This window comes from Salvelinus fontinalis, chromosome 1, assembly GCF_029448725.1.
Source record: "Salvelinus fontinalis isolate EN_2023a chromosome 1, ASM2944872v1, whole genome shotgun sequence".
In the NCBI taxonomy this organism is placed as follows: domain Eukaryota; kingdom Metazoa; phylum Chordata; class Actinopteri; order Salmoniformes; family Salmonidae; genus Salvelinus; species Salvelinus fontinalis.
The window spans coordinates 79769965-79788323 of record NC_074665.1 but is presented as its reverse complement, the minus strand read 5'-3'; the positions used below and the strand labels follow the sequence as shown (position 1 = coordinate 79788323).

The following is an 18359-nucleotide window of genomic DNA, read 5'->3' as shown; positions in this document are numbered from 1 at the left end:
TTAATGGTGTTGAATGACCTTTGTCCTAACTTTCTGGTGAGGCCTGATTGACCTAACTAGAAATGATAGAGACATTAGGTGAGATTTAAGTATAATATGAATGAGGGACACCTGTCTCTAGTCTATTTTACCATTACCTTATGGGATACAATTATTTCCATATGGAATTATCAAGAGTTGTAATTCTAATTTGATTTGTTATTCTAATTTGTTTATTTTTGATTTAACAGTGTTTTTTGTTGCATGAATCACGATGTGAGTCGTGTTCAAAGGAGAAATTACCAGTTCCCTGGGGCCCTTGCCCTGTCGTAAATTTGCAAATGGATTTTGTTTAGTCTGCATATAAAAGAAAAAGATATGTTGATAATGGTTGACAGTTACTCCAAATGGATTGCGGTTTTCCCCACCTTAAGTGATGTATGTGTATTGCTGTTCTGCTTCTTGTTTTTTGTCTTTGTTTCCATACAAATCTTACCAGATTGGGTCTGCTGTGTTGTCGGGATTTCTCCCTAAGGGTTAGCGCTCTAACTCTCTGACCAGGTGAGGTCGCCAGTATGATAAGGGAGTATAAGCCAATTTGGAAAATGGTTTCAACAGTGTGTTATGCTCTTGGACATTTGTCTTAGAGATTTTGATATAAAAAAAATTGGGAATGTAATAATTTGTCATTTGGTGAATAGTTGGTCTGGATTTCCAAAATCAGAAATGTCTTAAACTGTTGTTTTGCTCTGTCCTCTCTCGGGTTATGGCGAAGTGACCACAGATGGTGTCTTGATGCATGGAAGGGATAATTTGACCAAGAATAGTGTGAACCTAACCTGCTGAAGAAATAGTGACAAAGGCGTTCACTACGACCTTGTCTTTCACCACTCCTACCTGTGATCTGAGTCCGAGCCAGCAACCTGTGTACGAACGGCAGGAGTGGGGCATGAGTCCTGAGACCGTGCATGTGGAGTGAGCTGGGAAAGGGATCACGTTCAAACTCCTCTCATGCTGCTGTTGCACTGGTTGGAATATGGACCAGACAGAGTAGACTATACAGAATGGTGGTGGTGGCTCAGGTGAGAGATTTGTGTGCTTAGGAAAATCTTATTATTCCCCAGATAGTGAAGTCGGGACATTATCATGGGCCATCAGCTGTGACAGGCATGAGTTACATATGTGCCGTTGGGAAGATGAACTGTAACACTATCTGAAGAAGAAAATTAAGATACGACAGAAGATGAGTGCCGGGAAGAAGGGTGGTCAACTGTGCCCGTGAATTGATTTAGGGTTGCCCTAAACTGTTTATTTGTTGTATCAGATTGATTTTGGAGGTCTACACACAGGGAAAATCATGGTAATTTAGGTTAAAAATGCATTGAGATACCGATCTGTCATTAACATGCCACTCGCGACAGTAAAACAGGGACAAACGGGGTCCGTAATGAGAAAAGTTCATATCTGCAATATAAGTAGTACATACTGTTTATTTATTTTCCCTGTTTGTAAATGTACATTCTAACACTGTTATTCGAGGGTCTTGAATTCTAGTGATAGACTAAACGTGAAGCACTAAGGACTGTCATTCTAAATTTGTGTTGGATAAGTTATCAAGTGTTTAATAATGATTCGGAAAGGAGAGAAAGAGAGACGCTGCCCCTAAGTTGTGAGGAGAGCACAAAGTGAAGGGAGTGTGCACTGCTCAGATTTATTGAGTCTAGGGAGGATTTTGTCCCAGGAAACTTTATCTGTTAGTGTCCTCTGAGAGGGAGGTTATTAGAGAACCACTAAAACAGATGATAGCTTGGGCTAACTATGAGGGGGTATTTGGTAGTAGGGGTTTAATTTTACCATGCAATCAGATTCCTAATGTTAAAGTGTATCAATACATATGGCTTGCTGGATGATACAGTACAATTAATTACGTACAAGGCTCATAGTCTGTCTTGCTTTGACACCCGAGGATGAAGATCGAACGAATGGACGGCATAGAACGAATGGCGGTTCTTTCCCCAGTCTTATTCGCATCAAGGGTGGTGTGAAATTATTAAACATGTATTTTCTCTCTTCCCTGTTCAAGACAATACAGTTGAAGTCAGAAGTTTACATACACTTAGGTTGGTGTCATTAAAACTCGTTTTTCAACCACTCCACAAATGTCTTGTTAACAAACTATAGTTTTGTCAAGTCAGTTAGGACATTTACTTTGTGCATGACACAAGTAATTTATCCAACAATTGTTTACAGACATATTATTTTACTTATAACTCTCTGTATCACAATTCCAGTGGGTTAGAAGTGTACATACACTAAGTTGACTGTGTCTTTAAACAGCTTGGAAAATTCCAGAAAATGCTTCTGATAGGCTAATTGACATCATTTGAGTCAATTGGAGGTGTACCTGTGGATGTATTTCAAGGTCTACCTTCAAACTCAGTGCCTCTTTGCTTGACATCATGGGGAAATCAGCCAAGACCTCAGAAGAAAAATGTAGACTTCCACAAGTCTGGTTCATCCTTGGGAGCAATTTCCAATCGCCTGAAGGTACCACATTCATCTGTACAAACAATAGTATGCAAGTATAAATACCATATGACCACGCAGCCGTCATACCGCTCAGGAAGGAGACGTGTTCTGTCTCCTAGAGATAAACGTACTTTGGTGCAAATCAATCCCAGAACAACAGCAAAGGACCTTGTGAAGATGCTGGAGGAAACAGGTACAAAAGTATCTATATCCACAGTAAAACAAGTCCTATATCGACATGAAGAAGGAAGAAGCCACTGCTCCAAAACCGCCATAAAAAAAAGCCAGACTACGGTTTGGAACTGCACACGGGACAAAGATCGTACTTTTTGAAGAAATGTCCTCTGGTCTGATGAAACAAAAACAGAACTGTTTGGCAATAATGACCATCGTTATGTTTGGAGGAAAAAGGGAGAGGCTTGCTAGCCGAAGAACAGCATCCCAACCATGAAGCACGGGGGTTGCAGCATCATGTTGTGTAGGTACAAAATAGATGGCATCATGAGGCAGGAAAATATGTGGATATATTGAAGCAACATCTCAAGACATCAGTCAGGAAGTTAAAGCTTGGTCACAAATGGGTCTTCCAAATGGACAATGACCCCAAGCATACTTCCAAAATTGTGGCAAAATGGCTTAAGGACAACAAAGTCAAGGTATTGGAGTGGCCATCACAAAGCCCTGACCTCAATCCTATAGAACATTTGTTGGCAGAACTGAAAAAGCATGTGCGAGCAAGGACGCCTACAAACCTGACTCAGTTACACCAGCTCTGTCAGGAGGTATGGGCCAAAATTCACCCAACTTATTGTGGGAAGCTTGTGGAGGGCTACCCGAAATGTTTGACCCAAGTTAAACAATTTCAAGGCAATGCTACCAAATACTAATTGAGTGTATGTAAACTTCTGACCCACTGGGAATGTGATGAAAGAAATACAAGCTGAAATAAATTATTCTGCCTATTATTCTGACATTTCACATTCTTAAAATAAATTGGTGATCCTAACTGACCTAAGACAGGGAATTTTTACTCATTAAATGTCAGAAATTGTGAAAAACTTAGCTTAAATATATTTGGCTAAGGTGTATGTAAACTTCTGACTTCAACTGTATGTTTTCTAGGTGTCATGGAACGAGTGATCATTGTTCCAGAGGAGGGATTGTTGGAAATGTACTTCAGTAGTGACTAATGTGTTATGGGAAAGATGGAATGATTTATGTGCGAATGTATTTGTGGCCGTAGGCAAGGTATTGGAGACAGGATGTTTGCATAAGGGTGTTAATTGCAGAGTCTTGCAAGACCGACATCAATGTGGAGTCCCAAAAACCAAGGCATTAACATTATAGGGAATTGGGAGAGTGGAATGGAATGTGACTTAGGAGATCTGTGTGGCTCATAAATTAAGGAAGGAGGTAGTATACCACTCCCAGATCAAGTCACACATACCCAGATCATGGTGGAAGTAGCAGAGATAGTGTGATCATTTCAGACACCATTGTCAACATTCAATGATGGGTTTGTCAAAGGTACAATGCTTATGGATGCTATAGTAACAACATGGAACTGGACTATCGTGCAAATTAGGGGATTTTGAAGTTTGCGTCATGGGCAGTGTTAGTAGTAGCAGGGGTTACCTTAGTGGCATTGTTGGAATATCATCTTCTGAGGGCATTGATGTGAAATGTATGTACAGTGCTGAGTTACCTCAAGATGAGGTAAAGTTGATTAGGACCACCGCACGTGTATATCGGGTGGCAATGGAGGAAGGAGATGGGGAGCGAAGTGAAACGACATGGCTTGAACACCTCTTGGAGCCTGTAATATTTTGTTTTGCTTTTTGCTTTTCAAGTCTTTTGGTATCACTCTCTTAGGAACCAGAAGGAGTAAAATAAATTGTTTCTGTAATTTCCAAGTTTATATAATGTTAAACAGTGGAATTATTGTTCAAAAAGGGGAGACTGATGGGTTCTGACTTCTAAACTTAAAAATATGAAATATAATTATTCATGTCACTGAGGGGACATGTTATTGTTAGACATCAGGTATCCTATGGAAAAGAGAAGGTCCACAGTCTGTTACAAGTCAACAGGACAGCCGTGAGTTGGGGAGGAGTGAGGAATTTGGGCCGAGGTCAGGTCAGATGAAGTGAGAAAGAACATGCATCACTAAAGTCCAGCCTAGCAACCGAGCTGTATTGACTGTCCAGATGTGTGAGGAGACTCAGCATAGGACGAAGGTTAAATACCAGTGCTTGTGTAAATATGTCTTTGTCTTATGCAACTGTGACCTAGTGGGGGAATACATTTGGTTTGAGCTTTACTAGTCGTCTGAGTTTTTACTCTATTTATTTAGAACCTAACACTGGTAATGTGAATATGTCTTTCAAATCTTGGAATGTTCTTAAACCATTATTGTCCATGATATCTGCAAGGGGGGGGGGGTGCAAAAGGCCACCCTCCAGATCACAAGGCATTATTGTGAAATACTGGAGTATGGACATGCCATTTTGATTCCCAGTTACATTGTTTTTCAATTGTACGCCAAATAGAAATTATGCGAGCAATAATAGGACCAAAGCGTAGTTTACATTGTTTAAGGTATATATATATATATCAGTAAAGACCACCTCTTCCGGGGCAATAGGAGACACCACATTTCTCTCTATACTCAGCCAGAAAGCTGAAGAATCATGTCTCAACCAATTTAGGATGGGATGAAATGCTAGTGCATCAATCGATTGTTTTTCTTGTGCAAGTGCAAATTGTTTGTGCAATACAACACAAATACAGTAAGACTTTGCTGAAACATTACATTTCAAAATGTGATTTAAAGGGGAATGGAAACCCTTTAGGACGTGATATCCCAAGTATAAATACAGTAAAGTACACACACTAAAGGGATAAAAAAAATGGTCTGACAAAATAGTGTTTCTTAGACACAATTGCAAGCTTCAAGGAGTTGGTTTGATGATAAGTGGTGATGTCATCGGCGATGTCAGTAGTAAGACTATCAAGACTCACCTGGACCACCTATTGTGATGTGCCTTTTGTTAAGTAAATTAGGTTAAAAGGAGACTGGAGTGCCACTTTAATGTGGATAGATCATAGAGATAGATATAGGACATATTTGTATATGTGACATTATAGTGTCTGTAACAGCATGGGCAGCGCCATTGAGGCTATCTCCCTTTTAAAGCAGGGGTTGGAACCAAAATAATTTTCTGATTGTTTTGATCTGAACAGAACCATTATTTCTGGGGGTCAATTCCACTGTTCGGAAAAGCAAAATAATGTTCTGAACCGGTTCGAAACAAAAAAAAGTAAGGGTTTATATAGTTCCTTTTTAATCCTCTGAAATCTATTTATTTTATTTAGCTCAACATTAAAATTACTTCACCAATCAGTGCAGATAGAGCAGCTTGCTATGGAGCAGGAAGGCTATTTAATCTGTATAGGAAAGTCGATAAGAGCTAATTGTATTTTGCCATAACAGCATGGTTAAATCATGATGAAAGACAAACACTGTGCTGCCAGTCACTATGGACAGAAAAGTGTAGGCCACGAGATGCAACTGACATTTTGCGGGTGGGGAGAAAGCGAAAGTGGGTAGGAAGCTTTGCTTGAAGCGCTGGTCATATTGTTATGACATGCATTATCTGAATTAGGCCCACAGAATTACACCTCCGGCGGAGCGGCTTCTATAAAGGAACTTTGAATGTCTTTGAACATCTGAGAGTTGGCTTAACGTTGGACCAGAGCTAACGTTCGCTAGCTAGCTAACAAGCTTGTGTGTGCAAAGCAGCACAAAAATTAAAAACACATCTTACCTTTTTGTAGTTAATAAATCCAATGTGAAATGTGTTAACTATAGTATCTATCCTTAATTAGCATTGATAAAGTGAATCCATTCTTCTCTAATTAAAATCTCTACCCCTAATTTCTCATTCACGCTTGTAATGTCTTCAGTTGGCTACAGAAACTTATGCTTCGGGGGGGGAGGGCAGGTAGTACACGCGCACACTGGCAAAGATTTCCAGCTGGCAGGCAGACACTAGAATAAGTTTGAGTGACAGAGTGAGGTCTTTGCATAGGCACTTTGTTGCGATTTTTGTGGGACTGGGAAAAAATAAAGCGAACAAAAAATAAAGTTATTAACCGGTTCCCATGCATTTTAAAATAATGGTTCTGTTCTGGAACAATATAAATCACTTTCATTGTCGGTTCTGATTCTGTTCCTCGAATAATTGTGTTATTTTCGGTTCTGTTCCATCCCGTTTAAAAGTAGTACATTTTCTTCATATATCTACTTTAGTGGTGGGTGGCAATGTCCATGCTAAAATGGGTTATGTCCATGAGTCCCCTATCTATCACTATGGGATAGATGCAGATAAACATCAGAGATTTGGATATAATGAGGAGATGCCTAACAATGGGATTCGTTGTCCACAGAGCGGCAGGGCAGGCTGTCAACAACCGCCTGTTCTCAATGGAGAGTGAAATGCTATGCTATCCTCATGAATATGCATAGACCGTCTCGAATTTCAACAGGGACAACACTGATATAAAGTGTTTTTTCCAGGTTAAGCTGGCGGGTGTTAACTTAAGGCTAGGGGGCAGTATTTTCGTTTTTGGCTAAAAAAACGTACCCATTTGAAACTGCCTATTTCTCAGCCCCCGAAATTAGAATATGCATATAATTGTCAGATTAGGCTAGAAAACACTCTGAAGTTTCCAAAACGGTCTAAATTTTGTCTGTGAGTTAAACATAACTGATATTGAAGGCAAAAACCTGAGGAAAATCCAATCAGGAAGTGCCCCTGTTTTTGAAACCTCTCTGTTCCTATGCATCCCTATTGCCCATTTAAAGGGATATCAACTAGACTCCTTTTTCTATGGCTTCCCTAAGGTGTCAACAGCCTTTAGACATAGTTTCAGGCTTTTATTTTGAAGAATGAGCGTGAACGACCACATTGCGTAAGTGGATAGGTGGGGGCTCTCAGAGTGAGTTGTGCGCAAAAGAGAAAGGCAGCCATTGTTACTCTCGGTCCTAGTGAAAAGCCAACTGTCCCGGTTGATATATTATCGAATAGATATTTGAAAAACACCCTGAGGATGGATTATAAAAAACGTTTGACATGTTTCTGTGGACATTATGGATATAATTTGGAATTTTTGTCTGCGTTGTCGTGACCGCTCTTTCCGGTGGATTCCTGGGCATAACGCACCACACTAACGGAGGTATTTGGATATAAAAAATATCTTTATGGAAAAAAAGGAACATTTGTTGTCTAACTGGGAGTCTCGTGAGTGAAAACATCCGAAGATCATCAAAGGTAAACGATTAATTTGATTGCTTTTCTGATTTTCGTGACCAAGTTACCTGATGCTAAGTGTACTTATTGTTTTGTCGAGCGATCGATAAACTTACACAAACGCTTGTATTGCTTTCGCTGTAAAGCATAATTTCAAAATCTGAGACGACAGGTGGATTAACAAAAGGCTAAGCTGTGTTTTGCAATATTGCACTTGTGATTTCATGAATATTTTCTAGTAATATTATTTACCTGTGGCGCTATGCTATTCAGCGTTGCTGATGAGAATTATCCCGGATCCGGGATGGGTGGTTCAGAAAGGTTAAGGAGCGCGGTTAGGCGGGTCATGTTTCGGAGGCCGTTGCAGCGATGAGACAAAATCGAAAACTGGGGAGAAAAAGGGTGTAAATATAACAATAATGCATTTATAACATCAATTTTAAGGGCCTATTCTGGGAAAAAAAAGAATGTGTGCAAAAGAATACATATTTCAAAATGTCATGTGAGCCTTTGTCAGATATAATTTTACTAGAGTGATTGGCTTGGAGGAGTGTTTTTCCCAAAGAGAGGTAGTATTTTTTATATTAATAATAATAGTAGTAACAATCACTGTTTGTACAGCACCTTTCATATATTGCTTAAGCACTTTTGAAGTATGAATCACACATTTTGTTACAATAGTCCTCAAATGTAAATGACAAATAGCCTACAGAAATGTGTTCAGTAAAAATGTTTAAAAAATTTAATTATTCATGACTAATTGTGTTCATGCTATGCTGACAATACAATCTCCAGCACTTGAGCAACCTGAATGTTCTCTCTAGGTGAATTCTAAGGTTGTGCTTTTGCAGCAAACCTCTTCCCAGACTGTATTCAGATGAAGGGTCTGTCTCCTGTATGAACACTCTTGTGTCTAATGAGATTACTTGAGTCCACTAATTGCTTTCCACACGTGGGCAAACAAACGGTTTCTCTCGTGTGGACGTTCTGATGTTTCTTCAGATAACCAGGTTGGCTGAACCTTGTGGTAGAAGAATCAGAATTAGTTGTGTAACATAGATAATTAAGATGTCTTATCTGCATAATATGCTTATGTGATATACTTGTTATTAGAATGTATCCCTTCGGACTCTTGTGTTGGCAGTTGCACTTCTTCCCTCAGCTAGGGCTCAGTCACCTGGGGCCCAGAGAGGGGAGAGGTCAGGCTCGTCTTTCACATGTCCCTGGTGCTATGCAGAATATCAGAAAGGGAAGAGGACAGGAGGGAACATTGTCTTCATATGTGAATGTGTTTACCTATTCTTAAACCATGTGAAGGGATGGCGTGAATAATGGGGAACCAATTACTTGTCTCCACAATGTCTGTGCGCCAGTCACTCCCTCCTTTGGCATTGGGGGATATGTGTGGTAGTGTCTGGAACCCTTGTATGGCATCTCTGATGTTGCACTTATCCTGGGATAGTGTATGACCTAGAGGCTCACTACCCTCAGTGACCTTGTCCAGGAGTGGGGTCAAGAAGTGGTTTTACTTGAGATGGGAGTATCGGGAGTTGACAATTGATTTATGCCATTGGATGAGTTGGTGTTTTTGTGCTATGAAGTACCAGGAGACTAGAACCTCGTCTCAGGGGCCAAACTGAACGATAATTTATAGCGAATGCTATCTGGCTACGGGATACTCCTTTCTCATTTAAAAAGTCTCACCTTGTGCAACGTTCAAAATATCTGTGGTTTGTTATGTCGACTAGGGGGTGGATCTTAGCTATAAAAGATCTCGGTAGCCTTTGTCTCGCCGCTCTCAACAGATCATCAGAAACGATGATTCGTCGACAAGCCATTGCTATTGCAAAGCTCTCACTATTAAAGATTTAGTTTAAGTATAACTCTGACTTGTGTGATAAGTTTGTCTCTCCTCATTTGATAGTAAAGAAATGAACCACCACAACCTCTACCCACACAGAGCAGCTGAAGGGTTTCTCTCCTGTGTGAACCCGCTGGTGAGACTGAAGATACTTTAAGACAAATTAAACCTTTTCTGCAGAAAAACAAAATGTTTTACTTTCTTGCAATTGCTTACATTTTATGACCTGGAAGAGATAGATACCAGCACACTGTCAAAAAAAGGAAGAAATCCAAACTGAGCCTTGAATGGAAAATCAAGATGTTTATTAGAACATGGTGGCCAAAAAATCATAGTGCAAGAAAGGTTTAAAAAAAAAAAGAAGGTCATCCTCAGTGTAAATCGTCAGCACACAAAGGTGCTCATCCGTGTCCTAGTCTATTATACCAGTACTGCATTTTAACTAGGGTGCCTAAAACCGTAGTAAACATTTCCCAGACAAGAGATATTATGCATTGTCACATTATTAGTCATCTACCTTCATAACAGCACAAGACTGTTTTACAGAATCTTCATTTTCTTTGCTAGGATGCTCCCAAACCTGCAAAAGTTGTTCTAACACTTTGCCCACAGGACTTCCATTATATCAGCAACATGTACAGTTGAAGTCAGAAGTTTACATACACCTTAGCCAAATACATTTAAACTCCGTTTTTCACAATTCCTGACATTTAATCTTAGTAAAAATTCCCTGTCTTAGGTCAGTTAGGATCACCACTTTATTTTAATCATGTAAAATGTCAGAATAAAAGTAGAGAGAATTATTTATTTCAGCTTGTATTTCTTCCATCACATTCCCAGTGGGTCAGAAGTTTACATACACTCAATTACTATTTGGTAGCATTGCCTTTAAATGGTTTAACTTGGGTCAAACGTTCGGGGTGGCCTTCCACAAGCTTCCCACAATAAGTTGGGTGAATTTTGGCCCATTCCTCCTGACAGAGCTAGTGTAACTGAGTCAAGTTTGTAGGCCTCCTTGCTCGCACACGCTTTTTCAGTTCTGCCCACAAATGTTCTATAGAATTGAGGTCAGGGCTTTGTGATGGCCACTTCAATACCTTGACTTTGTTGTCCTTAAGCCATTTTGCCACAACTTTGGAAGTATGCTTGGGGTCATTGTACATTTGGAAAACCCATTTGCGACCAAGCTTTAACTTCCTGACTGATGTCTTGAGATTTTGCTTCAATATATCCACATAATTTTCCTGCCTCGTGATGCCATCTATTTTGTGAAGTGCACCAGTCCCTCCTGCAGCAAAGCACCCTCACAACATGATGCTGCCACCCCCGTGCTTCATGGTTGGGATGGTGTTCTTTAGCTTGCAAGCAGTGGTGGGCCGTCAGGGCCTGCAAGGCCTTCTCTGCTGGCCTAAACATCATCAGAATATAATTTTTTTTTTTAAATATATTTTCCCACAAATATGTATTAAATTATTCCCCAGAGTAAGAGTTATACTCTTCATTTCATAGCTTTCCTCTTGGTTGCACTGCTTCCAGCCCCAGGTTGAGATTTGGAGGGCTGGTCTTTATGTTAGATCTTTTATCCAATCATATTCAGCCATCATGTGTTGCCAGGGGTCTAAAATCTGCCCTCAGGCCTTCAGAATCAACAGTGCGGGCGCTTGTAGCTTATAGTGAATGGAAATGAAAATTTTGTGTCAACCAATCAGCTTTAGAGTTGGCTATTGTACGCCTGCTGGCTGGCTCCAGTGTTACACAGGAGCCAGCTAGCAGGCGTAGTGCGTGCACGTCTTTTGATTGGATTACCAATATTGAGAGGCAGGTCCTATGGGCAGGTATATGCAGATCTAGGAAACTGAATTTGATAAACGAATTAATTTGCGTACTACTAAGCTGTTTTTTCAACCTACAATGGCGGAAGGAGGAGAAGATATCGATTTGGTCGAGGATATAATTATAACGCCATTCTCAAGACGAACTTTTCAAGAAAAGTTAGACATTGTAAGGAGAGGTCGCCCGACGCCACAAAGCCTGTCACAGGCGTGAAAGGGATTCATTCGCTCGCCACTTTCAAAGTTTCAACTACGAGCGCTGTCAATGGCTCACAGGCTCCGAGAAGCACTGCAAACTGTACTGCTGGGAATGCCTATTATTTGCAAGTGATCGATTTGGTGTTTGGAGCCACACTGGCTTTGCAAACTTGAGTTGTCTAACCAGGGCAGCAACGAGACACCAAAGTACGGCTGGGCACTTACAAGCAATGGTGCTTTTGAAAACTTTTGGGGACACCGGAGTGGATCTACAGCTCAAAGAACAAGCGCGCAGGGCAACGGAGCTGCACAATGAAAAGGTGAAGGGAAATATTGAAAAGACTCATTGATTGTGTCATGTTTTTGGGTAAACACTGTTTACCCAAAAATGTCAATTTGTCAATTTCAAGGTGACGCAACGCCTGGTTATACCGCGTTTCTGTCTAAATGTATAGTGTCTAAAGCCATGGCATCATAATGATGGTAATAAGAGGTGGATTAATTCGAGTGGGACTGTGTAGTACCTCACTGAAGGCCCAAGCCCCAGGCCCACGGCACACCAGTGCTTGCAAGCCTCCCCCTTTTTCCTCCAAACATAACAATGGTTATTATGGCCAAACAGTTCTATTTTTGTTTCATCAAACCAGAGGACATTTTTCCAAAAAGTATGATCTTTGTCCCCATGTGCAGTTGCAAACCGTAGTCTGGCTTTTTATATGGCGGTTTTGGAGCAGTGGCTTCTTCCTTGCTGAGCGGCCTTTCAGGTTATGTCGATATAGGACTCGTTTTACTGTGGATATAGATACTTTTGTACCTGTTTCCTCCAGCATCGTCACAAGGTCCTTTGCTGTTGTTCTGGGATTGATTTGCACTTTTTGCACCAAAGTACGTTCATCTCTAGGAGACAGAACGCGTCTCCTTCCTGAGCGATATGACGGCTGCGTGGTCCCATGGTGTTTATACTTGCGTACTATTGTTTGTACAGATGAACGTGGTACCTTCAGGCGTTTGGAAATTGCTCTCAAGGATGAACCAGACTTGTGGAGGTCTACATTTCTTTTTACTGAGGTCTTGGCTGATTTCTTTTGATTTTACCATTGAAATACATCCACAGGTACACTTCCAATTGACTCAAATTATGTCAATTAGCCTATCAGAATCAGAAGCTTCTAAAGCCATGACATAATTTTCTGGAATTTTTCAAGCTGTTTAAAAGGCACAGTCAACTTAGTGTATGTAAACTTCTGACCCACTGGAATTATAAGTGAAATAATCTGTCTGTAAACAATTGTTGTAAAAATTACTTGTGTCATGCACAAAGTAGATGTCCTAACCGACTTGCGAAAACTATAGTTTGTTAACAAGAAATTTGTGGAGTGGTTAAAAAACAAGTTTTAATGACGCCAACCTAAGTGTATGTAAATGTCTGACTTCAACTGTAGCTGCATCTATCCAAATTTAAGGTTTTCAGATTTTGCTTTGAAAATTAAAAGTCCACTGTAAACACTATGTGTATTATAAGAAATCAAGATTGTCTTTGTAGATTTGCATAATGCTGGAACTGTTACAAAATGATAGCCAACTTCATGGAAAAATCTAAATAATATTATAAATTGGAGCACATTGAGAAATGGTTGGAGTTTACGTCAATTCATGTAAGGAACATAAGTCTACTGGTAACAAAATAAAACAATAAAAAAAATATATTGTATAATTACTGTTAATTTACTGGTGCTATTGTTCAAGGATGCCATTTTGAAAAGTAATGTTTAAGCAAAGTCTTACAGTATTTTTGTTGTATTGCACAAACAAATTGCACTATACAGTGAAAAACTATTGATGGTGTGTTCATAAAACCATGGTCCAGTCTACTCACTTGAGTTCTTAGTATACAAAACAGTTTGAACAAAAAGCTAGGTCAATGAAAGTGTTGCTGGACTTTTACTGTGGTCAAACAACTAAAGTGGGGTGCCTGAACAGTACAAATACAGCCCTGTACAGAAACAAATTGTGTGCATAAAACCAGAGTCCAGTCTACCATATTTGGTTAGTAGAGAACCTACTGACTATTTTCCACATCACTTAAGCTGAGACAGGTGATAAAGTTTATTTTCTACAGTCTAATATGTATTCCATATTCAGTAAATTGAAATGGCGGCTATGGAGGGGGAAGAGTAAAAAGCCAGCAACACTTCATATGACCTAGCTTTTTGTTCAAACTCATCTGTTTTGTATTCTAGGGACTATTGTGAGTAGACTGGACCCTGGTTTTATGGAGACACAATCAATAGTATTTGTGCAATATTGTATACAGAAATATTTGTATACAGAAATGTGTTATTTATTTGACATTGGAACATGTTTTAAAACCCAACTAATGCAAAGCTCACTTAAATATGAACAAAATGAATCATTATTGTTTAGGCAATCACTTTTCATATGCCATGACTAAATACAGGTTATTTTATATTTAGATATTTTCAGAAGTTTCATTACATGGAAGTGCTTACTTAATGTTTCTGACAAGAGGCTAGTTCTGCATCCTACTGGATGAGTCAAAAAGTCAGCAATGTACTGGCCTTTTTCTTACAATTGTTTATTTCACAAAAACACATTTTCAGAAGAAATGTTTACAAAAATAATGTGTGCAAGATCATTCATATTTCAAAACTTCATACATGGGCCTCTGCGAGATATCATTTTACTAGACTGGTTGACTTGGAGGAGTGTTTTTCCTAAAGAGAGGTAGTATTTTTTATATTACTACTACTACTACTAATAATAATAATAATAGTAGTAACAATCACTGTTTGTATTGTTCATATTACTTGCAGCACTTTTGAAATAATAATGGTACACATTATTAGATACACATACAAAATCTTTTTTTTAATTCCATTCCTTTTGTTATAAGACTACTCCTAAACTGTAAATAACAAATAGCCCAATACAGACAAAATGTGTTCAGTCAAAATGTTAAAAAGTAGAATTATTCATGAATAACTGTGTTCGTGGTCTACTCAGTGACAGTACAATCTCCAGCACTAGAGCACCCAGAATAGTTTCTCTCTAGGTGAATTCTAAGAATGTGCTTCGCAGCAAACCTCTCCCCACACTGTATGTAGTATCCGGTGTGACTAATGAGATTACTTGAGTCCACAAACCGATTTTCACACAGTGGGCTGAGGATGAGTGATAAACAACTTCAATGATAAGAGTCACAAAAACACTCATTCAAAAGTGTATGGAATACTTTTTGGATGATCAACTCCTTCAGTCGAGCACCCGATCCCTTTTTTTGTTCAAGCTGGGCTAAAGCACGTTTGGGTATGCTTTCACTCACTGAAAAGTGGTTGGTAAAATACTTTCTTCTCCATCGTGGACACTGATGTGTCTCTTGAGGTGATTGGCCGATATGAAAGTCTTTCCACACTGTGGGCATCGGAACTGCTTGCATCCTTTATGTATGCTAAGGTGGACTTTGAGTGAGCCTGACTGGGCGAAGCGCTTGCCACAGTGGCTGCAGCCGTAGCGTCTCTCCCCTGTGTGAACGCTCTGGTGTCGCTTGAGGTTGCTGGAGTCGGAGAAGCGCTTCCCGCACTGCATGCAGCTGAACGGCTTCTCCCCGGTGTGAACCCTAAGGTGTGTCTTGAGGTTCTTCAGACAAGCCAAAGTCTTACCACAGAAACTACAAATGAACCGGTTACCTGCTGTGCCGTCTTGGTTGTAATTCACAGCGTCGTTATTATGACTGTCATGGGAGACCCAACCATCCGTCATTACCAAGGCATTGGATCCAGTCTCCATGCCTTTTCGCACAGTCATGTGAGGCTCATCTGAGGGCAACGGCACCCTCTGTCTATTATCTCTGTAAGCTACAGGTTGTTTGTGCTCAGTTATGGAGTGACTCACCTTGTTCATCGAAAAGGGAAAACTATTCTCTGAATCAGAATTAAGAGGTACAACATCCACATGAGAGTAAGAGCACTCGGGAAGATCAGCCCCAGGACCCTGGGTGCTAAGTGTCCCAAGTTGTCTGGGGGGCTCAAACATCATACAATCAAAGCCTGCATGGTCAAGTATTCCATCACCATCTTCCAATGCTGGGGTTTGAGATCTTTTGTTCACACTCAGATTTTCATTTGATTCTGGCAAGAGGCTGTTGTCTGTTTCACCACTCACCCATATACAAGAGCTGGCATTCTCCTGTTTGCTGATTGATTGAGCATCCTCCGTGTCGATGTTGGAATGCCTTTCTCCTCCAACACTGGGATTTAAAGCTCCTACAACATCAACAACAGTGTGTGAATCACTGAACTGGATGCTCATGAAGGTAATCAAATACTACACATCAGTCAAAGGATATGAGCAATTTCTGAGAAATGTATTAGTATAAATCTAGTCTAGTCTATATGAAAGCTAAAAATATTGCCATAAAATCTGTTGTACTTATAATTAAATCAATTTATGAATTGTATGCAGTAGTCTAACATACATTATTGCAATCCTTTTACATGACAGTATTAATTGATCATGTTTTTTTCCAAAAGTCATAACGAAGACCCTTTATTAAGCCCGTCTCCCATTTAATTACCGGTCCTCAGTCTCTCTCGTTGGTCATGATTGTCCCAGGCTTCTTCCCGCCTCTCCTCTTTGATGGTAGGTGATTTGGGCTCTCTCATATCTAATGCTGCAGGCTGTTGGACACAAGGTTGGGTAAAATCAATTGGGATGCAAGATATAATTAAGCAATAAGGCACGGTGTGGTATATGACCAATATACCACGGCTAAAGGCTGTTCTTACGTGCGATCGCGGAGTGCCTGGACACAGCCCTTAGCCGTGGTATATTGGCCATATACCACAAACCCCCGAGGTGCCTTATTGCTATTATAGACTGGTTACCAACATAATTAGCGCAGTAAAACTAAATGTTTAGTCATACCCATGGTATACAGTCTGATATACCATGGCTGTCAGCCAATCAGCATTCAGGGATGGAACCACACAGTTTATAACTGGGAATTATCCACTAACGGTAACTGTGAGGAAATGTGCTCTGTACAGTCATAAAGACAGGTGAAAAAATATGTAGCACAAGAACACTAACAGGACAGTAAACAGGATCACTTGATTGCAAAAATACCACTAACATGGGTAGGCTATATGTCATATTTACATTCAGACCTAGGTTGTGTTGATAACCACTGAAATATTAGGCTGCCCGTTCTGAAACAAGTGTGGACAAATGCTTACCTTTCTCTGTGTGGTAGTCTGTCCAGTATCACCTGAGGACTTTCCGTCCCTAAAAAGGCTGGTGACCAACTGGGAATCAACTGCTCTCCGACAATGTACCTCGCCTAGAATTAGCAGAAAAAGGGAAATTGTTTACATACACACAAAACACACTTAATCAATGGTGTCTTGATAAGTTGGTTTCTAAATTGATGTAACCTATAAATGTAGTTAGTATGTGGTCTATTGGAACCGTCGAATCTTACCGCTTGATGTCCTTTTCGATTCCATGCCAAAGTGAGTTCGAGAACGACTGTGCGCGAGAATTGAGCTTCCCATTCCCGCTCTCGGAGCACTCGCACGAGACACTTTCAGCTCCATCATCCGTAGTTTTCTCCTCAACGCTTCATTCTCCTTCTGCCCTTGAGATATCTCCAAATGCAGGACCGCATAGCCATTGTCAACAAGCTCGCAGATTTCAGCCACGGCCGTGTTAGCCAAAACCTCCATGATGGAGGCTAGCTGAGTGTGAAAAGCAACGTCATTTGCCATTATTTGACCGAAAATGGCCTTCGAATAAGTAATTGTTAATGGACGTGTAGTGTAGAAGCAATAGGCTGTTGAAAAGGTACAGCTAGATGCAGACACCTCGAAATCAAATTTAGTGTAGTTCACTAAAAAGTAAACAGAGGACCACCAGCGTCTGTCGCCTTTTTTTCTTCTTTGATGAGGTTTAATGGCAGTTGGCATCCAATAAATGTTGCATTACCGCCACCTACTAGACTGGAGTACAACTCCCTTATACTTTGCTTGAAAAAATAAACAAATACCTTATCTACACCACTCACAAAAATAAAAAAGTAACACCACCAAACTTCACAATTTAAATATATTTAGTCCTACCTCAGGCCATCAACCTGAAAGGATAGGACACGACTTAAGACACCCTGTAAATCTTCTGATGTCAAGACTCGTATACCCAAATAGGAAGCCAGCAGCATACCACCCTGCATACCACTACTGGCTTGCTTCTGAAGCTAAGCAGGGTTGGTCCTGGTCAGGCCCTGGATGGGAGACCAGATGCTGCTGGAAGTGGTGTTGGAGGGCCAGTAGGAGGCACTCTTTCCTCTGGTCTAAAAAATATCCCAATGCCCCAGGGCAGTGATTGGGGACACTGCCCTGTGTAGGGTGCCGTCTTTCGGATGGGACGTTAAACGGGTGTCCTGACTCTCTGAGGTCATTAAAGATCCCATGGCACTTATCGTAAGAGTAGGGGTGTTAACCCCGGTGTCCTGGCTAAATTCCCAATCTGGCCCTCAAACCATCATGGTCACCTAATAATCCCCAGTTTACAATTGGCTCATTCATCCCCCTCCTCTCCCCTGTAACTATTCCCCAGGTCGTTGCTGCAAAT

The 18359-nt window shown here is 40.4% G+C and overlaps 1 protein-coding gene across 1 annotated transcript; it reads right to left on the bottom strand.

Moving 5' to 3' along the window:
- Window positions 1-9971: 9971 nt before the first annotated feature.
- On the bottom strand, window positions 9972-17691 carry LOC129862588 (zinc finger protein 616-like). The gene is made up of 4 exons (XM_055934383.1): window positions 17212-17691; window positions 16967-17070; window positions 16306-16408; window positions 9972-15994 (listed from the first exon to the last, which is right to left on the bottom strand). Exons 1-4 carry the CDS (start codon window positions 17495-17497, stop codon window positions 15051-15053), a joined length of 1437 nt encoding a protein of 478 aa, XP_055790358.1. The 5' UTR covers window positions 17498-17691; the 3' UTR covers window positions 9972-15050.
- Between the last annotated feature and the right edge of the window lie 668 nt (window positions 17692-18359).

What these genes read in the sequence shown, in the direction of transcription:
- LOC129862588 (XM_055934383.1), bottom strand. Translation starts at nt 17,497, where the DNA reads ATGGCAAATGACGTTGCTTTTCACACTCAGCTAGCCTCCATCATGGAG. An exon ending in AGACTACCACACAGAGAAAG is followed by an intron (nt 16,409 to 16,966) that starts GTAAGCATTTGT and finishes TGTGTCCAACAG; the next exon opens with CCTGCAGCATTAGATATGAG. An exon ending in ACGAGAGAGACTGAGGACCG is followed by an intron (nt 15,995 to 16,305) that starts GTAATTAAATGG and finishes TTGATGTTGTAG; the next exon opens with GAGCTTTAAATCCCAGTGTT.